This window comes from Neolamprologus brichardi, chromosome 4 (genome assembly GCF_056152115.1).
Source record: "Neolamprologus brichardi isolate AB-2024 chromosome 4, ASM5615211v1, whole genome shotgun sequence".
Classification (NCBI taxonomy): domain Eukaryota; kingdom Metazoa; phylum Chordata; class Actinopteri; order Cichliformes; family Cichlidae; genus Neolamprologus; species Neolamprologus brichardi.
In genome coordinates this window covers 7,285,989-7,310,066 of record NC_142107.1, presented here as the reverse complement: position 1 = coordinate 7,310,066, position 24,078 = coordinate 7,285,989, and the positions used below count along the sequence as shown (strand labels likewise).

Below are 24,078 nucleotides of genomic sequence, written 5' to 3'. Positions count from 1 at the left end.
GAGCTGTGACCTGACCTGAGCTATCAAGAGCAATTTCTCAGACACAAACACGTGTCTGGATAAAAATCCCTTCTTGTGTGCAAATGTGCCATTTCCCTCTTAAAGACAAATTCTATATCTGTTAATAAACATATTTTAAAATATCACACCATGAAATGAAAGCTAAAGTGCCATAAATTAGTCGTACAGGGGGAAAGGTGTAACTGTGATACAATTATAATAATAATATCTTTATTTGTACGGGACTTTTTTAAAAACAGCTCGCGCTTCACAGTTTGCATAAAATCACACATTTAGGATGAGTGTACAAACAGATTGTGAAACACAAGCTCTTACATGCACACTTTAGAATTTCAGCAGCTGTTTAACACAAATCACAGATGCAGCTGACCTGAGAAAGGCTGTTCCAATCAAGTTTAGGAGCTACAACCACAACAGTATAATATATATATATATATGATATTGAATATGCAATTCCAACACACTTTTACAAACCTATTTTCTCTGCACTGGAGAGAAGAGAAATGAAAGTCAGTAGAAGCAAGACAGAATGCGTGTGTGACTGATAGGTAGACAGGTGTAATAGTGAAGCTGGAGGGAGCAGAGGTGGTAAAGGTGGATGAGCTTAAATACCTGTGACCAGGCATCCAAAGCAATAGACAGTGCATAAGAAAGGTGAAGAAGAGAGTGCAGGCCAAGGCGGAGTGGGTGAAGACAAGTGTCAGGGGTGATTTAAGGTATTAGTGTAGCTATGATGTGTGGTTTAGAGATGTTGGCACTGACTCGGAGGGACAAGATGAACAGGATTAGAAATGAGTATATGAGAGAGACGGCTCAGGCCGAGTGGTTTGGACACAAAGTTAGAGAGGCAAGGCTGAGCTGTTTTGGACATGTGCAGAGGAGGGATAGTGCAAATGGGGCTGACAGGCAGGAGGAAAAGAAAATACCTCAGAGACCTCATCCATGAATGAGGACATGCAGAGGGCTGGTGTGACAGATGAAGATGTTAGGGACAGGGCCGATCATTTATCAGTTTAAATTGACGGATGAACAAATCAATATATTTTATAGCAATTGTATTTAGAGACTTTATACTATACCTATTCCTACCAGAATTAAACAACAAAACTTACATTTCAATTCTCTTAAACTTTATTTTAAAATAATAATAAAGAAAAAAAGTAGCAAAGATATAATAATTCACAGGGATTGTAAAAAAATACAAAATGAGCAGAAAAGGTCTTTAACGGACATAATTGTTTATGATCCCACGTCACGTGAATGCAGCATGTGAAACGTTTGCGTTCGGAGTCAGACGGTTGGTTTTATCGTTTCTCAGCAGGCGTTTAGAGTTTATGATCTCGAGGGGAGTTATCTTACAAAGCCGCTCTGTTTTCGCCTCTCTAAAGACGACGCCTGCGATTGGCCGCGCGTCACGTGACCTCACAGCTGATTTCGTTGGATGAAGTGTTTTGCTTTTGTAGCCATTTCTGGTTAGCAATCCCGTAGGGTAGCGTAGCAGTCATTGTTGTGACTTTTTAACGGCGCTACTATGGCACAGGCGGCACAGACTAATGCCTTTGATGCAAACAACTCTCCAATCCTGGTGGAACACGATAAGAAACGTCGGCAGTTTGTCATAAGGCTGAATGGTGAGTTCAACATGTAAACATTAGCGTGCCAGCTGATGCTAGTGTTAGCTTTCGCTCTTGCTAACGTCGTCGTCGCTCCTTTATTGATACCTACAGCTGCCATTTCAGACACAGATGGCTGCTCACATATAGACGGAGCCTGTCTTCTGACTTTACCACCATTACTGGTGCTTTACTTTTCTTTCTTTTAGGTGAGACCAAAGTATTTGGCCTCCAGACCTCAAACCAAGCACACAAATTTGAAAAGCACACAATCCCAAATACACAAATTCCAGTATTAATCTTCCAAGTAAAACTCATTTGTAGCAAAATACCTTCCCCGACGGTTATATTAAGATTCAAACACCATTTCAGTTTTCCAGAGTAACCATTTTATCTGCCAGGCCTCCAAATGTGCTGTGCTACTTCCTTTCAAGCGTTCAGTTCAAGTGCTTTAAACATATTTTAAAGTTTTACACAGTCTTCTTCGTTTTAGTAGATATTAATCCTTTACGACACACTAATATTACTGTTTTAAGTGTGTCAGTAGTCGTGTTTGTCCTGGTCAGTTGTGGGTCAGCTGTTAAGAGGAAAATGGTGGATGCCATTGTTGTGCTGAATGGAGATCTTTATCTTTTCTTCACCCAGCAACACGACCCTTCCTCCACAAGGGCATGCCTGCACCTGGCCTCTCGTGCCTCGTCTTTCTCAGCAGCCATGTTGCAGCGCTACATGCAAATTAAATCTGCTACCACACCTTAATAATGTAACTGGGGCGCTTAGAGTCAGCTTTAAAATGCTGAAACGTTGAAGTAATTGTGGGATGAAACTTGTAGTGTGCACAAGCAGGGTGGCAGGCTTCTGTGGTTTCTGTTCTTTGTTTGTTTTTTGGTTTGTTTGTTTGTTTGTTTGTTTTTTTTGGGGGGGGGGGTCATATTTTTCCCATAATTAGTAAATCCTAGCAATAGTTGAGGTGAAGACCAACCTCTGCCAGAGATAATATTTGTGTTTGCTCTTAGGATCCCATGATCGTGCGGTTCTTCTGTACGAGTATGTTGGGAAAAAGACGGTGGACCTGCAGCACACCGAAGTTCCAGATGCTTACAGAGGGAGAGGAATCGCCAAACACCTTGCCAAAGTAATTTTTTAAACCCAGATTTTGCGTTTGTTCACGAAACAATGCTTAGGTAGGCTCTGGCAATGCTCAGTTGGTATTAAGGTGCCAAAAGTGTGCAGAGAAAATATCCTCCACACCATTAAACCACCATCAGGCTGAATTGTTGACGTAAAGCAGGGTGGAGCCGTCCTTTCATATTGTTTACACTAAATTCTGACCCTACCTTCTGAATGTCACATCAGAGCTTAAGACTCTCATCAGACCATCAATGTTTTACTAATCTTCTGTTGTCCAATTTTGTGAGCCTGTGCAAATAGTAGCATCAGTTTCCTGTTCTTATCTGATAGGAGTGGCACGTAGTGGGGTCTTCTGCTGCTGTAGCGCTTCTCCTTCAAGGTTTGACATGGTCTTAATTCTGAGACGGTCTTCTTCATACTTGAGTTTTAATTACTGGTTATCTAAGTTGTAACTATTGTCTTCTAATCAGCTTAAAACAGTCTGTGCATTCTCCTCACAAGCCAGTTTCTCTTAGATTATTGCCATTCTCTGTAAACCCATAAGATGGCTGTGTTGGAAAATCCCTGTAGATCAGCTTGTTTTTGAAAATCTCACATCAGCTAATATGACACCAGGAACATTCCAAGTCTCTTAAATCAACCTTTCTCCTCTATTCTCATGCACGGTTTGAATTTCAGGAGGTTTCCTTGATCATGTTTACATTCCTTTTTGAGGTTCTGCCATGTGATTAGCTGATTAGATATTTGCATTTATGAGCAGCTAAAAAAGTGTACCATACAAAGTGGCCGGTATATGAAGCTGGTACAGTGAGAATCGAATATGTTTCCACTTAAATTATTGTCCTAGGAAAGGCCAGATTATTTTGATGTGAGCTGTTATGCACCATGTCATTGCAGGCAGCCATGGATTTTGTGGTGGAAGAGGACCTGAAAGCTCACCTGACCTGCTGGTACATTCAGAAATTCGTGAAAGAGAATCCTCAGCCTCAATACTTTGAACATATTTATCAATGATCCTGCATGGCAGCGAAGGAAGGTGGCAAAATGGACTCCAAGGAGAGAAATACTGCGTGGCGGCATGCTTTGGAGTTACAGGAGAACACGCGACAAAGGATCTTCTAGGCATGGTTAAACACAACAGTGACTGAATCCAGAGAAATAGCTGAATCTCGGACCATAGACGCCTGTGAGTTGACCGCTTTGATCGACTGATAAGACAGCTCTCTGCATAAACATGAGGATACACACTCGCCACAGGCAGGAGGGGAATCAGCCTATCACGACTTGTACAAACAAAGCAACCAAAGGTGAAGCCTGTTACCTCAGACAGAAACTTCCAGGACCCAACACTGACAGAGCAGATTTGAGTCAAATGTTACAGTGTGTTGCAGATTTCTGTCCTCAACTGGACTCACTGGTCATGAGCAGCACTACGAGGTGACCACCCCTGATGTTTTTGTCCTTGATGACTCCACTGATGCTCAAATACTCGTGTCTTTTTTGTTTTATGTAAATTGCAACCTCTCTTTTTCATTTTTTTTCTTATTCTTTGCAAATAATTCAATTTAACCCCTTCTTCTCAAGTTTTTAGAAATTCTGTTTCTTAGAACTGATATGCTAGTGTAGAAGGTTGTGTATGCAAAAAGGCTTAAAAAAAGCCTTTTTGGGCTTAAAAAAACAACACAAATATAAATTTGTTTTGTAAGTGACAAAGTGGGAAAGCCGAATCTGAATTTTACCAATATTCCTCCTCAGAGAGCCTTGTTTTAAACATCACTCCATCTACTTTCATTCCTCCTCCACATAACAAACAGTCATATACCAATTCACAGAGCGATCAAAGGTGTAGAAAACAGTGACGATATCTGACTGAGCCTCAAGATAACTCTTGCTGTTTCCATCGTACATTAAATGTTACAGACACTGCTGATAAACGGGGTCCTGGTGTGGTGTGACACATCAGTGTGTGTATGTATAGATGTCTCTGTTCGAACCAGCAACAAAAACAGCACTGTTCTTTTCAGGGCATTCACATTTATGTGGTGTCAGACGGCCCATTGTCCTGTCATTGAGGAATTGCACTGGGTGGCTGTGGCTGTTTTGTTATTTGATCCATATTTCCTCTTGCCCACAAGGCTTCTCTGCCCAGCTGATATCAAAATGATAAAGATCTCTGTTAAAAAGTAAAATATCCCCCCCATCCACCCCTTGTTTTTTTGTACTCTTCAGGAGGTTTTGCTGTTGACAATCTTAAGTGTTGAGGAGAAAAAGATACCTCAGGTAACTCGGCACACTCTGGCAGGACAGTGCAGATTCTTTCTGCTGAGCTCATCTTGAGTTAATTGCAGGAATTTCCCTTTTGTTAAACTTCCCTTTGGGTGCAACACACCTAAGGATAGGCCAAGGTATTCGAGTTATTATTTCATTCTGTGTATGTGTTTTGTCTAAATTTGCGTGTTTCCTTGGAAGGAAGCAAATGTTTCATTTGAGCGAGTGGCTCTCACAGAGGCATTAAAATCCAATCCGTATTACACTGTTTTGTGATTTGGACTTTTTTTTCTGTACTTGCTGTCAATAAATGCATAAATAAATCAAATACACATCAGATGACTAATGCTTTATGTACGTTGGCAGGAGCAGAGGAACATTTGTGATTATTTATGGAGAAAACATGTGATCATTGTACAATATACTTTTTATAACCACTGTGCAGTCATCACTACGGTGGTCATACACTGATAATAATTATCTACAATGCAGTTCGTCTTGTGCTGTTAATAGTTTCAGCATGCAAACTCCTTCACTTAAGCTAAACTATTTTTTACACTGGCAAACCAGAGGGTTAATGGTATGGGCTTTCGCTTATTATTCAATTAGAGTAAATGTAGAAAATCGAGGTAGCAGAATAGTTTCAAAATACAGAATGAGGACTGCTGTATTTTTTTAAATACTTGATCTTCTAACATGTAGATGAACAGTGTAAAAGTAATAGTGTAAGACTTAAAATTAAAGAAAAGGTGGAATTTTTACCCTCCACTGAATATCTTTATCAGTCCCACACGTCACAGCTAGTGATGGAGTGGATTCATGTTATAGATTACTGATGACAAATATCTGTACGTATATATGTATGTATTGGCGCCATCCAGTGTGTGGTAGGACTCGACTTATGCGGTCAAAGAAGTGCAGGAGACTGATGCTGTCCAGTGTAGCAAGTGATTTATTCACCATTTTGTGACCGAAACAATATTTACAAAGAAACAAATAAGAAACTCAACTCTATAATTAACTCAGTTCAAATAAACATAACTGAACTTAAATCAACGGAAATTAAGGTCAAACTGCACACAGCTACACCGACCCGAAACCCTTTTCTGAAACACCTGAGTTCTTCTGCTTAAATAGTCCACTTAATCAAACAATTTCTCCTCTGGACTATTCCAATCAGTAGGTAGATACGATGAACATGATTATATTCAGACCTCCACTACTCCTCTTTACTGGCAACATGAACTCTGGTGTAATCAATACATATTATAACAATAAATCTACTTCTTCATAAACCCTCTAAAATCAACTTTATTAAATTATACGAGTTCTTCCCTTCTGCACTTGGTCTCTTCCTGTGACCTCAGATGAACCCAGAAGCTATAAAGCAGGAAGTAAAACTACATTTCCTCCTTTTGTTTCTGGAAGACAGGTAGGTAAGGTAAGTTCTAAACAATACAAATTAACAGTTGAAATAAATAACATGTTAACTTAACAAACTTGTAGGGATTGATTTAAACCAAGATGTTATATTATATAATCTGTAAAAGTGCAAAACATAAACAAACCCGGGATAGTAGATGTTTGCCTATTGCAGATTAAATGTGAAATATGGTTACCTCAAAACAAGAATGTTAACTAAGAATATGGACAAATGGTTTTCTCACCCACTTTGTCACACTCCCCCCCCCCTTAAGACCGTTACTCCTCTGAGTCACGGGACAGGAAATCAGCAATGACATTCTTATGTCCGGGTCTATACTGGACCTGGAAACGAAAAGGCTGGAGAGATAAATACCATCTTGTTATCCTGGCATTAGTGTCTTTCATATTATGAATCCATTGCAAAGCACGATGATCAGTCTCAAGAACAAACTCTTTCCCAACAAGATAATATCGTAAGGTGTCTAGAGCCCATTTAATTGCCAATGCCTCCTTTTCAATGGTCGAATACCTCACTTCCCTTGGAAAACGTTTTCGACTGATGTACTGAACAGGCAACTGCTGCCCTTCCTCTCCTTGCAGTAAAACAGCTCCCAGACCCACCTCAGAGGCATCTGTTTGTACTGTGAAGGGAAGGTTAAAATCTGGACACTGCAAAACAGGTTTCTGACACAAACAGTCTTTCAAATCATTAAATGCATTCTCAGCATCTTTCGTCCACCTGACCTTTGAAGGACTAGATTTTCTTGTCATGTCAGTCAATAAAGCTGCTCTTGATGAAAAATTTGGAATTAGTCGACGGTACCAACCCACTAATCCCAAAAATGATCTCAACCTTTTCTTTGTGTTTGGCAAGAGTGCTGCAGCAACTGCATCCACTTTTCCAACCTGAGGGCGAATGCCTCCACCCCCTATTACATAACCCAGGTACTGCACCTCGGGCTTGGCGATGTGACATTTCTTGGCATTTATGACAAGTCCAGCATTGGTGATACGTCGAAACACATCAGCAAGATGTTTCAGATGATCTTCCCATGTACCACTATAAACAACAATGTCATCAATGTAGGCAGCTGCATATTGTTCTGCACCCTTCAACACTCGATCCACCAACCTTTGGAATGTAGCTGGTGCTCCATGCAAACCAAAGGGCATCACTGTGAATCTAAACAGTCCACTTGGCACTCTGAATGTTGTTAAGTCCTTAGATGAGTCTGTCAAGGGAACCTGCCAATAACCTTTACAGAGGTCAAGGGTAGTCAGAAATTTAGCATTTCCCAAACGATCAATTAGTTCATCAACCCTCGGCATTGGATAAGGATCAAAAGCAGACACAGAATTTAACTTAGAAAAGTTTACACAAAATCTAAGCTTAGGATCATCTTTCTTTGGTACAAGCACAACAGGGCTACACCACTCACTGTGTGATGGCTCAATGATTCCTGCAGCCAGCATCTCCTCCAGCTCACTTTTCAACTCAGGCAATAGCTTAGCTGGGATACGGCAAGTGGTATCTCTAATTGGCCGTTGGTCTGGAGAATGCAAAGTGATTTTGTGTTCAATGAGGTGTGTACGACCTGGCTTTAGACTGAAAAGTTCTTTAGTCATAAGTGATTGCACCTCCTGACGTCTTTCCAAAGGCAAATGGTCTAAGTCTGGAAACACAGTTTTGACAGCTGAAGAAGGGAAGTACTGCTCCTGAGGCTCTTCCTCATCCACAACTGTACATGCCCACATGGATATTGAGTCCCATGGCTGGTCAGTCCACTCTTTCAAAAGATTGACGTGGAACACTTGATGATTCTTTCGACGGTCTGGTAAATGAAGCTCATATGTGACTGGGCCTGTCTTCTTTGTGATTTCATATGGCCCCTGCCACTTTGCAAGAAGACTGGTCTCAGAAGTTGGCAACAGTAGAAGAACTTTCTGTCCCTCACGGAAGACTCTTCTTCTTGACACTTTATCATATCTTTGTTTCTGCTGCTGTTGCGCATGGGCCAGATTGTTATTAGCAAGCTCTTGGAAATGTTCGAGCTTGTCTCTCATTTTGAGGACATATGAGAGTTCACTAAACCTCTGCTCTGACATCGAACCCTCCCAAGCTTCTTTCAGAACATCCATTGGACCTCTGACAGGATGCCCATAAAGTAGCTGGAATGGTGAAAACCCAGTAGAACTTTGTGGAACCTCTCGGTAGGGAAATAACAAAAATGGGAGCCATTGGTCCCAATCTGACCCTGTTTCATTCACAAATTTCCTGAGCATTGATTTTAAGGTCTTGTTAAATCGCTCCACAAGGCCATCGGTCTGTGGGTGATAGGGACTGGTCTTGACACCCTGGATCCCTAACAAACTGTATACTTCTTTGAGCATCTTAGAAGTGAAATTGGTCCCCTGATCTGTGATGATTTCTTTTGGGATACCTACTCTGGAAAACAACTGAATCAGGCAGTTAACAATCTGACGAGCCTTTATTTTCTTCAGGGGGAAGGCTTCAGGATATTTTGTGGCATAGTCACAAACTACAAGTATGTACTTATGGCCTGCTTTACTCTGTTCTAATGGGCCAACAATGTCCATGGCAATGCGTGAAAAGGGTGTATCAATGATGGGCATACTGATAAGCGGAGCTCTATCTGATTTCCTGCCTGGAGCTGTTAACTGGCACTGTGGGCAAGCTTTACAGTATTGTACCGTATCACTGAACTGTTGGGGCCAGTAAAATCTGGGAATCATTCTAGAAAATGTTTTAGATTGTCCCAGATGTCCTGCCCAGGGAATGGAATGACTCATTTTCAAAATGGTAGATCTCAAACTCTGGGGGATCACCAACTGGTCACCAATCTTGCTACGACGATGCAACAAATCTCCCTTAACCACAAACACTTCCTGCCTTCCCTCAACTGTAGTTGCCTCTGGAACACATTTAGAGAACAATGGTTTAAGTGTTAGATCCTCTTTCTGAAGCCTAGCAACCTGACTAGCGCTGGGGAGAGACTCAGTCTTTAAAGGATCTAAAATGTGTTCAGCTACTCTTGTTCCCTTCACCTTTTCATGTCTTCTCTGTCTCTTGCTCTTTTTTGGTTTAGAACGAGTGCTAGTCTCGTCCAATGGTGCATCCTCATTTGCAAAAGTTTGGACAATTCAGCCACATTCTCTTGTCCAGCAATATGGCCACTTATTGCCCCTTGTTGGTCACTGCCATCTTGTAAATCATCTGCTTCACATTCTGGAACAAGTCCCCTCTTTGCTCGGGTAGACATCTTCTCCACTCCTTAATTGGCCTGGAATCCCACTGCTGCCACCAAATGTGGTAGGACTCGACTTATGCGGTCAAAGAAGTGCAGGAGACTGATGCTGTCCAGTGTAGCAAGTGATTTATTCACCATTTTGTGACCGAAACAATATTTACAAAGAAACAAATAAGAAACTCAACTCTATAATTAACTCAGTTCAAATAAACATAACTGAACTTAAATCAACGGAAATTAAGGTCAAACTGCACACAGCTACACCGACCCGAAACCCTTTTCTGAAACACCTGAGTTCTTCTGCTTAAATAGTCCACTTAATCAAACAATTTCTCCTCTGGACTATTCCAATCAGTAGGTAGATACGATGAACATGATTATATTCAGACCTCCACTACTCCTCTTTACTGGCAACATGAACTCTGGTGTAATCAATACATATTATAACAATAAATCTACTTCTTCATAAACCCTCTAAAATCAACTTTATTAAATTATACGAGTTCTTCCCTTCTGCACTTGGTCTCTTCCTGTGACCTCAGATGAACCCAGAAGCTATAAAGCAGGAAGTAAAACTACATTTCCTCCTTTTGTTTCTGGAAGACAGGTAGGTAAGGTAAGTTCTAAACAATACAAATTAACAGTTGAAATAAATAACATGTTAACTTAACAAACTTGTAGGAATTGATTTAAACCAAGATGTTATATTATATAATCTGTAAAAGTGCAAAACATAAACAAACCCGGGATAGTAGATGTTTGCCTATTGCAGATTAAATGTGAAATATGGTTACCTCAAAACAAGAATGTTAACTAAGAATATGGACAAATGGTTTTCTCACCCACTTTGTCACACAGTGGCAAATTGAAGTTATTAGATATAAATGCTCTCCATTGCTAACAAGTTAAAACTCGTGGACTGTGTAAAAGGCAGACACATCCACTGGTTTGAGAAGTCCTGTTTCACAGCTTCAAGTTGATGGTTTATTCCTGGTAGTGTTGGTGTCACTGACCTAATACATTTAATTTAAAAAAAATATATTCAAAAAAGGTAATTGGTACACTGAAAAAGCATGGTACTTGCTAATAACTCAAACTGTGTGGCTGGAACTACTTTCTTTCTCTTGACTTCTTTTAAATTGATAAATCCATTAATTTATTTAACATGTCTACAGGTGTTTTAAGCTAAAATCAAAAATCAAAAATCAAAAAATCAAAATGCACCTTTAAATAGCCTACAGTCCTCGGAATAGACAATTCCTCACTAAATTCTTAAAATTACCAGGCTTAAATATCATTGGAAAGCTACCGCTGTCAATACCCTTGGTTGATGTGATTCGTGCTGGCACAGCATTTGTTCCCAACCATCTCACATTCCTGAACGTAGCCATTATACTTGTGACAGCTAGCGCGCGTCAGGTTACAGCACGCGGACAGGCAGCGCGCACGAACACAGCCAGAGCACGCGAGGACACATTATGGGTGAGTACCCAAAGGTCTCCACATAAATCCTATTACAAAACGAGATGACGGAACAATGTGTCATATATTATAACAGACCTGACTATGCATGTAGTCAGTCTGGATTATTATGGGTTTAAATATTTAAATGGAGCCGGTATTTTTGCTGCTTAGTTTTGCTGTGCTAACTTCATGGCTCGCCAAATTTAAATAAACATACCTTGATTCAGTTTGTTAAATCTTTTCAGAATGTGCTCTGACCTCCCCAACTTCTATGTACCATTATAAAATACGTAAAGGCAGGTACTCTGTCCGAACAGCATCATGGGAATAGTAGTCCGCATTCGAGTTCAACTGGTGAGTCGAACAGAAACTGTATTTTTTTTACACACTACAATACCCATATTACTGGGCGCTGTCTTACGTCAACCGCAATCACAGTTGTATCTCCAACATGGCGTCGCTGGGAAGGAGGCGCGGTGTCCCAGTAAGCAGGGAGAGGTCAGTTACTCCACATCTTGGCCATTAAAAGAACGTGTTTTAATATGAAGTATCGTTTGGTCGATGACACTACTTGTCAGGTTCCGAACGTGCTTCCCGTTTGGGATTCAGAGTTAAATGTCAACGGGAGAAGTCTGGATTTTTTTAACCCAGGGTTAGCTCATGTTAGCGGGCTAACGCACACGGCTAGCTGTCGCTAACGAGCAGCTCATGTGATGTTTTGATTATTTCACAGCAAGTGATTGACTGGGAAAAGTTTGGTTTTGCCGCTCGTTGGGGCAAACGGCAGTGCTGTATTTGACTGTCGATGTGCCTCACGGTATTGGCTCGGCTCGGAGTGTTGACCGCCTCGTTTGTCGACCTGCTCGCTCAGTAACTTAGCTGGCCGGTCCTCCAACTTTCTGCCAGTCAAGCGAGTTTTCTATTGCACCTAACTGAAGTACAACTTTCCCCTTGCTCCGTGAGGCTCAGTCGATTTTCCCTAGTATCTTAATATGTCATGAAACTTCACACCTCTGGTATGAGAAGCATAGTGTTTAGTGCTTTAAGGTTTGTTTGTTGGTCTAAACGAAGGCCTTATATTGTGACCATTTGGTACTTTTAGCATTGGTTAATTGGGACTTTATGGACAGCAGCTTCCCCAAGTCTTATGTTTTTAAATGTAGTCATACACATGTTAAGATCTGTGTGCTGTTGGGACACCATTATGATGTTATGATCCCTAATTACAACAGTTGGGTGGTGGTTTTTTTTATTTTTGGTCTTTAACTTCTTTTGAAATCATAAATTCAAGACTTTCACGTACAAAAAATGTCCACACTTTTGATTGAAACATTTTGTTATTTATTCACAACATTTCGCACACCTCACCTAATCTCACTGTCATAGGATTAGTCAGTTTAACGTGGTGAAACTTTAGTGCCGTCAGTGTAAAAGTCCCGACTAAAACATTAACCAAAACAGTGAATAAAAGTACGGTTTCTCTGACAACAGTTTGTCCAGCTGTCTAATTAATTACTAGAAAAAGATAATCGCATTGGGTACAAATGTGCTAAAGTTAGCTGCAGGTCTGCTGAATCTTATGTTATATGTTGTATGTCATTGGATTAAAGGTGTTCCCATGGCTGTCTGTGAATTTTGTGTTGTCTGCGTGGAATTTCTAAAAGCGTAACCACACATACGACTGCTTTTAGCCACATGGTCTCGCTCTCATTCTTACTCCAACATCCGATTTAGAGTTCTGCAGTGAATCTTTGTAAAGCTTACAATGTTGCCTATGTAGGTGGCCAACGCTGTTGCCAACACCTTCTGTGCAATTGTGTCCTGGAGTTTTAGATGCAAAGGCAGCCATGATAGAAACAAATTACGTTCTGAGAATTCTTTTCCTCCTTTGCTGTGGTCAGTTGATTTCAAAGGCAATTATATTGGTCCCGAAAGGTTTTTTCTGTATGTTCTCTCAGCAATCTCCCTCCAGGAATCTGCCTGCCACCTTTGTGTGCTTATATTGAGGTTTCTGATTATTAGTCCTGCAAAAATGCATTCAGTTACTGAGCTGGAAAAGCACTGAAAGAATCAACCATACTTGATGGACCAGTCAGAACAGTTGCGGGCTATATAGACATGACCACGCTTACACTCCTGTTATCGACTTAAAACGGTGTTAGAAGTGGGTGAATGAGCCTCTGGTTATTGGTTAGAGAAATATGCTTCCCTTTTATGTTTGTTAGATGGTGATAGAGTGGACATTTCAGCAGGCAGGAAAAGGGGAAATACAGTCTTCATTTAATTAAAGTGTGTTTAATGTCATCTGTTCTTACACTCACTGTTGGCTGCCTGTTCCTGTGTTTCTGCACAGGGGTGTGATGGCGGCGTCAGACTGCTACATCGTGCACGAGATCTACAATGGGGAGAATGCACAGGACCAGTTTGAGTATGAGCTGGAGCAGGCGCTGGAGGCCCAGTATAAATACATTGTTATCGAGCCCACGCGGATCGGAGACGAGACGGCCCGTTGGATTACTGTTGGCAACTGCCTGCACAAGACAGCCGTATTGTCAGGTGCTGCTTGCCTCCTGACGCCACTTTCGCTGCCTGTCGAGTACTTGCGCTATGTGGCGTTGCCCGCTGGCGCCCTCAGCGTGGCCTGTGCCGCCCTCTATGGGATTTCGTGGCAGTTTGACCCCTGCTGCAAGTACCAGGTGGAATACGACAGCCAAAAACTCTCGCGGCTGCCCCTGCATACACTGACCTCCTCAACGCCCGTGGTATTGGTACGCAGGGATGACATCCACAGAAAGAGACTCCATAATACGATAGCACTGGCTGCCCTGGCGTATTGCGCCAAGAAGATCTACGAACTCTATGTGGTATGAGTGCACTCTGAAGAGGACTTAAGAACCAACAGAAAAAAAAGGAAAACCGAAACAAAAAAAAACAAAAAAATAGAACCTACCCACCCCCCATGTAAAGAAAAAGAAGTCACAATCAAGTCCAGCAGTCAGCTCCACATGTGGTGGGTGCCTCTTTTTTGAACTTTGATCAGAGGGATATAGTTAAAACTAGAAGGAATTGTTTTTTTCCCCCTTTTACATTTCCTTTACTTCTATGTGACAACAACTGCACACTTATCTCTGTAGTACACTCGCACCCTCTCCCCCACTTTCTCCATCCTTGACACACAACAAGCTAGCGCACAAGGGTATGGCAGCAGTTCCTCCGGACAGAGGTGTATTGGAATGACAATGGACAGACATGTTTTGTGTACCAAGTTCTTTCCCTATTTTCCTCGTAGTTTTACTGTACCCCTTTCTTGCTGATCAGCACATCACAATTTCATTAAACGTTAGGATATTTCAAACTCACTTTTCTGTATTTTATTTTGCTTTTTACATTAAATGGATTCAACACGATGTCCAGGAAGGAGCAAGTAGATCCAACTTCTTTGAGATTGTGTCTTGTTCATGTTTGATTTGAACGAGTGCAAGTAAGGTCTTATCATATTAATAATGGGGATCAATATCTTTTTCTTTTCTTTTTTTTTTTTTTTTTTATTTTTTAAAACAAAAACTAGTGTGAATTAGCACACTAATTATGTACACTACTGGTCAAAAATTTTAGAACACCTTTTCCTGTTTTTATTGAAATTCAGGCAGTATAATGTGTCATTGTACTCTTGAATGAAAACAAATAAACAATTGAATTTTTTTTTTTTAAAGAAAATATCAGAAATCATTTATAAATCAAAATGTTTCCTAAACCTTTGATTCATCAAAGCATCCACCTTTGGCAGATGTAACAGCTTGTGGCAGTTTCCTCTACAATGGAAATCAAATATTCTTCTGAAAGTTCTTCCCAACCCTGTTTTAGAAGTTCCCACAAATGTGTGGCATTTACGTGTTGCTTTCCTTTATTCTTCTGACCAGTTAACTTAAAATAAAACAAACCAGCAACCCTATTTTTTTTTTTTTTTTCCCCAAGCTTACCATCTTGTTCTGTTTTTTTCCTAAGGTAAGTCTGCCATACCTTGGATGTATGTTTTGAGTCATTATCTTGCTGTTGGATGAACCCCTGACCAGCTTGGTACATACCAAGATTCTGCATGTTGATTCAGAATCTCGTTGTAGCTGTTGGTTCTGTACTAGTCTCAATCTGTACTAGTCATTCACCCTGGATCCAACAAAACAGCCCCAGAACATCACACTTCCTCTACCATGTTTGACATTTGATGTCACACACTGAGGAACCTTCTTTTCGCCTTTTCAATGGCATACAAAAATCCTGAATGATGAACGGAAGATTTCAAATTTTGAAAGTCTTCAGTAGTCCATTGGTGGTGTTTCATGGCCCAGGGAAGGCTTTTTTTTCTTATTCTGACGTCAAAGCTATGGCTGCCTTGCTGCAAGTTGACCTGTCAATCCTGTATCTCAAAGTCTGCTTTTTACAGTCGAAACTGAGACTTGCTTACTATTAAGCTGTGGTCCCGTGAGCCACCTATCACTCTAGCTGTTGAGTCTGTCTTGCCTTCTGATTTTGTTGTGGCTTTGGGTTCTGCAGACCTCTTCCTGTCAGTTTCCCTCAGTGCCTTTTGATAGTAAAAGAGCCTGTAATCCCTGATACATTGCCTTTCTTCACAATTTCTCTGAAGGAAAAACCTACACTTTTATATTATGATGGTTTGTCTCTTCTGTTGTTAATTGCCTTTTTCCTCACCATTTTTCTGGTCAAAAAGTTACTTTCTTTAATGCAATACTGTTTAAATAATGCTCACAAGTGTATGATGCCACAGTGTGTTCCAACACTACTTTTATGTAGGCTCGGGAGGTTGTCAGTAATCAAGAAAAGTTGGGACACCTGTAGAAACTTTCAAGTCTTAATCAACTTTGATTGCTGCAGAACTTCTGGCAGGTCACCATTTACCTTTATACCATTTCAAGCTATTCATGTGGACTTGAACTGCTTGATTGTCAGTTAATAAACTAGAAGAAATGGGGTATTCTAAAACTTTTGACCAGTAGTGTCTACATTAAATAATTAAAAGACAAAATTAAGACTGTTTGAGTCAACAGATAAAACGAAGCCAAGTTTATGTGCGTTGTCACGGTTTGGGTTCCTTAGAAATACCGATCACTGTAAATCAATACAAAGTTTTTGTGAGTGATCACCCTACTGTCCTACTGATGAAAGATTTCCAGTTTCCAAATAACGTCAGGAGGATGGAAATGATTGTATGTTGTTCCTTTTGCAGTCACCACCTTTCAACACATTTCAACAATGACATTTTGGACGGACACAGAACTGACACACCAGAAAGTCATATAAAGGAACTTTTTGTTTTGGAAACAGTTAATGTTGCAAACATTAACTCTAAAGGTATTCCCACCTGTAGAGTTTCAGAGAGCTTGAGACTCAAGTATAAGGTGGATTGAGGCTCCTCTGGTGGCACATGGTGGCCCAAAACCTTAATAAGTGGTACTTAATAAAGTAGCTTGCTGTGTGCATTTTTTTTTAAAAATTTGCCATCTGTCTATTTATCCTATAATAAAAAAAAAACAACATGAAGTGAAGCAGAAGTTGTAACTGCATAAGGCAGTTAAATATTAAGTGACAGTATGTTAAAGGAGATTTTATGTTAAACTGTTTAATAATAATGTACCTCTGTTCTTAAATTTTCTGGAGACAAAAAGTAAATTTGGAAGCTTTTCAGAATATAAATTTCTTTAGTTTGTTTCTAATATTGATCTGATAACATAACACAGTTGCTGAATATTTGTTGGTTCCACTCCATCAAAAGCATCTCCTGCTCCACCATATCTCAAATGTGCTCTATTGGATTGAGATCTAGTCACTGAAGAGGTGATTTGAGAACAAATAACTTATTCTCATGTTTAAGAAACCAGTTTGAGATGATTTGATTTGAGCTTTGTGAAATGAACTGTTAGTCGTGCTGGAAGCAGCCATCAGAAAATGAAAAAGCTTCAAGGGATGGACATGCTCAACAGCAGGTAAGCTGTGGCATTTAGATAATGCTCACTTGGTACTAAGAAAACCTCAAAGTGTGTCCAAAAAAAATAACCCTCACACCATTACACCACCACCAGCAGGCTGAATTGTTAATATAGGGCACGATGAATCCATGATTTATAGCATCAACATTTCTCCAATCTGTTGTCCAGTTTATTGGACCTGTGTGAACTTTAGCCTCAGTTTTCTGTTCTTAGCGGACCAGAGTGGTCTTCTGCTGCTGTAATGCATCTGCTTCAAGTTTCAACTAGTAGTCAGAGATGCTCTTCTGCATAGCTTGGTTGTAACAAGTGGTTATTTCAGTTACTGATGCCCTCCTATCAGTTGGAAGCAGAATGGCCATTCTCTGACCACAACAAGCCATTTCTCCTTTTCAGACTGTTCTCTGTAAACCCTAGAGATGGTTATGTGGAATAATCTGCATAGATCAGCAGTTTCTGAAATACTCAGACCATCTGGAACCAACAGTTATGCCACGTTCAGAGTAAGTAAATCACCTTTCTCCCCAATTCTGATGCTCAGTTTGAACTTCAACAGGTTGTCTTGAGCACGTCTCCATCCCTAAAGTTGCTGCCATGTCTTTGGATATTAAATATTTGCGTTAATGAGCGATTACACTGGTGCACCTAAGGAAGTTATCCTAAAATTGCTTGTTTTTCCAAATGTCAGGGTGGTGCTTTGCTAAATTGTGGTGTTCTTTTTGTAGTGTTGTACAGAGTGGATGAAAATGCCTCAGACAACTGAGACCTAAATGCTTGGAAGGTCAGGGAGAGTCGGTTAGCAAGGTTTTTATTCATACAGACTTTTCACACTCAGCCTTGATGTGTTTTCGCTCTTGTGTCTGGAAAAACAATAACCATTTCCAAATCATAGCCCTTAACCTGCTCAGCTAGTTTGAACCTAAATTTCTATAACTTGTTGGAAGGGCTAGAAATGAAATGAGGAGACAGCAGGCAAGTGGTCTGTGACCAGAGCAGGCTAATTATTTGTCAGCTGACCTGATACTGGTACCAGTGGCTTCCAACAGCAGTTTGCATACTTAAGATGTCTGTGAAGGTTCTCAATCAGGTCATCGTAGTCTAAGGAGCTTGGAAAGAAAAGCATCTGGACATCTTTAAGTTGCTTGAAGATGTCTCACCTCTCATCCGAGAAATGTCTTCAGTTCTAGGGTTAAATGGTGGAGAATCCCAGATTTAAGCCCTGTGGGATTGCCCCCCCCCCTCCCCCAAGAGGGACAATGGAGCCCCTAATGATCCTCTACCTGATCACATGAGCCAAGTCTAAAGGGAAAAAAGTTTAGTAACAATATAAACTGATAACACACTTGAAGATGCAGACAGGTTAAGAAGCAGTTTTTCAGTCAAAGATTTTCTGCATTTATTGGGGTTACATGAGGGCTCACCCAGCACCCACGGGAAAAGATTTAAACAGCGACACTGAAAACTGACTCACAAACAGGTTAGAGGCTCCACCCATAGAAGACCTACAGGGAAAGATTTAATTAAATCTACTAAATCTAATAAACTGCTTCTTAACCTGTCTGCATCAACAAGTATAACAAAAGAGAATCCTATTAGACATGATTTTAAAAAACAAAACAGTTATAGTCCCTCTTTACAACACCACACAGGTTGGAAACTAATTCTTGCAAAAATAATGCTTTCTACACAATTGCCCCAAGGGATCAATAAACTATTTTGATTCTGAAAGTCCAGATCACAATCCACACAACGGTGTATTCTTGGTATCCTTGGGAAATGTGTTGGATAGGTCTCAAATGTGGCCGGAACTCACATCTACATCAGAAGTCACATGACCTTGATTTGATTTATAAATCAGAGTTTTATGGTCAGACGAGACAAAGATTGACCTGTTTGGCCGCAATGACAAGAGGTAAGTTCAGGGCAGTAATGTTGAGTCTTTAAAACTTAGTAACAGTGTTAACCAGGGTGGTAGCATCAATAGCTACAAAAAGCATCTGGTTGAAGTGCAACTTTAGTAAGTTGCACTTCAACTAACCAAATATTACTGGGGGTGTATGTATATATTTGGTCCTATATATACTTTTGACCCTGTGTGGATTAGAGAAAATCCAAAATGACTTTTTTAAAAAGTCATTAAAAATGTATGCTGTACAATCATTTCACCCAGGACAATTCAAAGAGATCATGAAATTAAAGTCCATAGTGAGTCGCTGTAAACTTCTGACCTCAGCTGTATTTATTCACACTCAGGATGTCTGCATGACTCTGAGTCAACTTCCTGTGTTTGTAATGCAATTTCCATTCTGAACTTCTGAAGAATATGTCCCTGACAAATACCCTACATTTTGTAATAAATAATAAAAATAAAGCAAACTAAAACTAAGAATTTTTAAACAATTAAAAAGAAAAACTGAAATGAGATGTAGAGGACACTTCTAATGGATCATGTAGCGATGAAGAAGATAAGCAGCAGATTAAATAGGCACTAGTTGGTTTAAAAAGACCTCTAAATATAAATGTAAAGCATTAATATAGCAAATTATTAAATTATGAGTTTTGCGAGAAATAATAGCTTATTTCCTTTTTTGTTAATCATTTGAAAGAGCGCATTTTGTTAAGTGCACACTCCAGATCAGACGGTGGCGCTAAAGCGACCAAAAGCTGTTTTTCTAACCGTCAATAAAGACAAAACAGAAGGAAGAAGATCAGCTAAAAGAAGAGGAGGACCTAGTCTTCATTGACACATTACTGCTGCTCTGCTCAGCAGGACAGCTCAGGTGAGACCTGTAAAAAACGGAACTACAAACCAACACTTGGTAGTATTTGCTAGAGATGCTAGCTGTTCTTAGCTTTAGCCTCAGTAGCCGTTATTTTGACACTGCCTGCGCAGAACAAGCTACTGCTAAACCCAGTGTGTGCTTGTGCAAGGTGTTCACCTGGCATACTGAACTGTACTTTTTAACCATGCGAATATTAATGTGCTAAGTGATGCATATATTTAGTTAACATTTGTTTAATAAGGTTGTCCGAAGTCTGGTGATATCAAGTTATTGGTTGTTGCTAGCAGGTGGGGCTTAAGTGGTTAAGAAGGTAAAGGAAGATCCATAACTCCTACTGTTCTCATTACAACGAAATACCATTTAATTTTCCCCCTTTTTGGCTGTATGTGTGTTTATTGTTGTCATGCTGGTAGTTGCATTCAGATGGACTTTAAAGGTACAGTAAGTAATTTCTTTTTTTTACCTGCAGGTAGCTGGTGATTGCCAAGTAATGGAGCGTGTGATGGGAGGAGGAATGCTACCGGTGGTTTTAACCGGTTTGGGAGTCGTATTGTTGTACCGGATACTTGTACGTCTCAGAAAAAGGGCTTCAGTCCAAGGTGTTGTGGTGGTCATAACTGGGGCCAGCTCTGGACTCGGGAAAGGTCAGCCTCCATTCATTCATTTCAGCTTACATGTGCAAACTCTCTAAACCATACTGCTTTAGTGCTAGTAGGCTTTTATTTAGATAATGTGCAATCTCATGCTTCAGTGTTGTTGTGCAGATGCCAACATGTAGTTGCAGTTCTTTATCAGATCTGGACATTGTACTGCCCGTTGGTTGTCTCGGACCGGTCTGCGTGCGATCAATGGGAAAACGGTTGCTAGCAAATCTGCGAAAAGCAACAGGACTTTTCACTAAGCTTCACACATCCGAGGATGGAGCAGGCAAGACCAGATTTGTGATTTCAAACAAGCCATCCTCTGAGGAGTTTATCAAAGAGTGCTTGGTGGCTGTGGATGAGAGATGTGATGACCCAGCCCTGTTAATGAATTTTTTACATGGGACAACGAAAAGAGTTTAGCAGCCACAGGCTCAGTAAAAGGGACTACCAAAGTTTGTTTGTTTGCAAACAACTTACACCTGTCAAAATCTGACAGGGAAAAATGTGGGACTTTTAAAGCAGATGCAAGATAAAGTGACTGAAATGAAGCCAGAAGTGAAATTGGTGGGGGGGTTTTTCCGCTGAGTCGTACAGCAGATGGTGTTGTGCAAGTCAGTGACCCATGCTGTTGGTGTTGTAACTAAAACCGTTAACTTCAGTTTGTTGCACTGTTGATTCACTGGATGCACTTGTAGAAACTCAAGACGGACTAGATTCCTGTAGCTGAGCAAGAAAAAATAATTAAAAATAGCAATAGCACTTATTTTAAAATAAGTCTTTTAAATTTTGCACAAATATGGACATTTTGTGCACAATTGTTTTGTGGAATGTTTATTATATCATGATAAAAATGTTAGCAGTTTTCTTCTATGCTTATTTCAGTTTTAATTCTTACCAGGAGCACTTTATAAAGAGATACTGAGCAGATTTGAGTTCAGCTTACTGGAGTGGCTCTCTGCGGCAGTCCCAGTTTCTCCTGTGGCCTCTTGGGAAAATGAATTACCCACCCCTGGTTTATGCTCAGTAATCTACAATGAGAATTTTGCATTGTAGAGTGTGCGCGGGTCTTCCACGCTGCAGGTGCACGGCTTGTGCTGTGTGGACGTGACGCAGCTCGCCTGCAGCAGGTGGTCCAAGAACTAACAGCGAGTTCAGCAAACACACAGAAACCGGTATGTATATACACACAAAGGAGTAACACAATAAAGTCTGGTCTGTCTGAACTATAGCTTACCCTCTAAGGATCCATATGTAAAGAGTCGCTATTAGTGTTTTGTTTTGCTTTGGTTATCCACCAGACTCACACTCCCTGTACTGTTGTCTTCGACCTGGCTAAAACGGACACGGTGGAGAGAGCTGCAGAAGAGATCCTGAAATGTTATGGACAAGTGGACATCCTCATTAATAATGCTGGAATCAGTTACCGTGGCAATATACTAGAGACTCACATTTCAGTTCAGCGGGATGTTATGGAGACAAATTACTTTGGGCCCGTTGCTCTTACACAAGGTTTGTGTAATCTTGTTGGTTTCAGCGTACGGGATGTTTTCATTTATTTTGGCTTGTGGTTGAAAGAGCCGAGCTAAATGTGAAGATAATAAGTCATTTATGTAGAGATTTAGGTGAAGATTATCATGAATATGAGTTAGCCCTTTCTCTTTCATTTCTTTCCTCTCTCCACAGCTCTCCTGCCTTCCATGGTTCGCCGGCGCAGCGGCCATATTGTAGTGATTAGCAGCGTCCAGGGGAAGATAGCCATTCCTTACCGGTCAGCCTGTAAGTCGTCTTTGATTAATGCAAACAAACACGAGTTTGCCAGCAGCAGGAGGGTAACTAAAGCAAGACTCTGATTTGTCTCATGCTGGTCAGATGCTGCCTCCAAGCACGCCACCCAGGCCTACTTCGACTGCTTGCGGGCAGAGATCGAGCGCTACGGGATCCCAGTGACTGTGATCAGCCCCGGGTACATCCGAACCAACCTGTCGGTCAACGCTGTCACAGGAGATGGATCCAAGTATGGAGGTGAGGCAGTGAGAGGATTGGTAGAGGATGAAACAAAAGAGTACCAGTAGCAAAAGCAGCATTTTTAAGAGTCAGCTGGTAACAGGTGATAAATCTCATAGCTGTTAAGGTGGTGTTGGAATGTGTGTGGATCTTTGATGCCAGCTGGGATTTCGTGTTTTCTTACTGATTTTGACTACATAAGGAAAAGACTACAAGCCAAATGGATTTTTATAACTAAATAATAAAAGTAAGAAGCAACAGAACCCCAGTAATTTATAAGTTATTGTAGGGTCTTTCTTACTTTACATTAAAAAGCACCTTGAGGCAACTGCTTTTGTGATTTGGTACTATATAATTAAAAGTTGAATTAATTGAAGTTATCTGTACTCTCTTGTATCAATGATGCAACATGTCTCTGGTCTTTGCAACTACCGCTCAGTATTGGACAGAACTACAGCTACGGGCTGGGACCCCAGGGACGTGGCGTGGGAAGTCCTAAAGGCTGTTCGTCAGCGAAGTAAAGACGTGGTTTTGGCCGGCCCTCTGCCCATCGCTGCCGTCTACCTCCGCACACTCTGGCCTGCACTTTTCTTCAAGCTCATGTCCTCGCGTGCTCGCAAGGAGCAAAAACCTAAGGATGAGTGACGTTGGAGCTGGTGAGGTGTAGGACCTGAAATAAGCAAGTCTTTGGAGGAAATGTGTTTTATAACATCTGGGACAGATCTGGAGTGGGTTTAATGTCTAATTTACATGTTGATATTGTCTGTCATGTCTGAAACTTTTACCCTTCCCACCCAAAAACAACAACAAAAAATTGTTGGCAAAACCCTGCAGTATCACATTTTGCAGGTTGGTGAGAAGAGATGGTTTAATTTGTGAACTCCATAATTCGGGGACTCCTGATGCAAACAGAACAACTTAAATAAACCAAACTGTGGTAAAGGGATCATGTCTGATGTTTGGCAGAATGTTTACCCACAACTGTGTCACTTACTCTCCTTTAAAATATCTACTGTGGTTACAAAGTCAACGTTTGCCAACAATTTCTCATTGAAAAATGGTGCAGCACCCGACATGTTTCTGGGTCATATTTTCCATGCAGTATGCAGAGCACATCACTGAAAATGAGTCACTTCAGCACACGTACGTGCAGTCGAGTTTTTGTTTCCGGCTAATATTCTTTGTCACTTTAAAGTGTCGTCTGGATTGGAGCATGATTGTACTTTTATTGGGAGCAGTGAGGAATTCAGTGTGGAGTCTGCGGATAAACCACTCATCCATCTCTGGAAAAGCTGACAAACCTGTCAGAAACGAGCCCAAGGCCAAAGACCGAACTTTGTACAAGCTTGCATATGAACTGCCGTGTACCCCCCACACACACAGTGAATACAAGAAAACAGGCAGGTTTTTATAACTATCTTTATACACAGAATAAAACACCTTTTACAAACTGAAAA

At 40.7% G+C, this 24,078-nt stretch overlaps 3 protein-coding genes across 5 annotated transcripts; all 3 read left to right on the top strand.

Annotated features, from left to right (window-relative positions):
- Positions 1-1,306: 1,306 nt before the first annotated feature.
- On the top strand, positions 1,307-5,360 carry natd1 (protein NATD1). Of its 2 annotated transcripts, XM_087839719.1 has the most exons (4): positions 1,307-1,652; positions 2,651-2,769; positions 3,096-3,144; positions 3,663-5,360. In XM_087839719.1, the coding sequence occupies exons 1-4, from the start codon at positions 1,553-1,555 to the stop codon at positions 3,761-3,763; spliced, it is 369 nt and encodes a 122-aa protein (XP_087695845.1). In that variant the 5' UTR covers positions 1,307-1,552; the 3' UTR covers positions 3,764-5,360. The 2 variants fall into 2 exon arrangements, with proteins under 2 accessions (XP_087695845.1, XP_006809201.1); XM_006809138.3 differs by lacking the exon at positions 3,096-3,144 and having other exon boundaries at positions 1,313-1,652.
- Positions 5,361-11,569: 6,209 nt separating this feature from the next.
- On the top strand, positions 11,570-14,546 carry tmem11 (transmembrane protein 11). The gene is made up of 2 exons (XM_006809137.3): positions 11,570-11,689; positions 13,545-14,546. Exons 1-2 carry the CDS (start codon positions 11,643-11,645, stop codon positions 14,059-14,061), a joined length of 564 nt encoding a protein of 187 aa, XP_006809200.1. The 5' UTR covers positions 11,570-11,642; the 3' UTR covers positions 14,062-14,546.
- Positions 14,547-19,800: 5,254 nt separating this feature from the next.
- dhrs7b (dehydrogenase/reductase (SDR family) member 7B) lies at positions 19,801-24,078 on the top strand. Of its 2 annotated transcripts, none has more exons than XM_006809135.2 (7): positions 19,801-19,970; positions 20,443-20,617; positions 21,671-21,789; positions 21,916-22,126; positions 22,301-22,393; positions 22,487-22,639; positions 23,061-24,078. In XM_006809135.2, exons 2-7 carry the CDS (start codon positions 20,464-20,466, stop codon positions 23,264-23,266), a joined length of 936 nt encoding a protein of 311 aa, XP_006809198.2. In that variant the 5' UTR covers positions 19,801-19,970; positions 20,443-20,463; the 3' UTR covers positions 23,267-24,078. The 2 variants fall into 2 exon arrangements, with proteins under 2 accessions (XP_006809198.2, XP_006809199.2); XM_006809136.3 differs by lacking the exon at positions 19,801-19,970 and adding an exon at positions 20,008-20,283.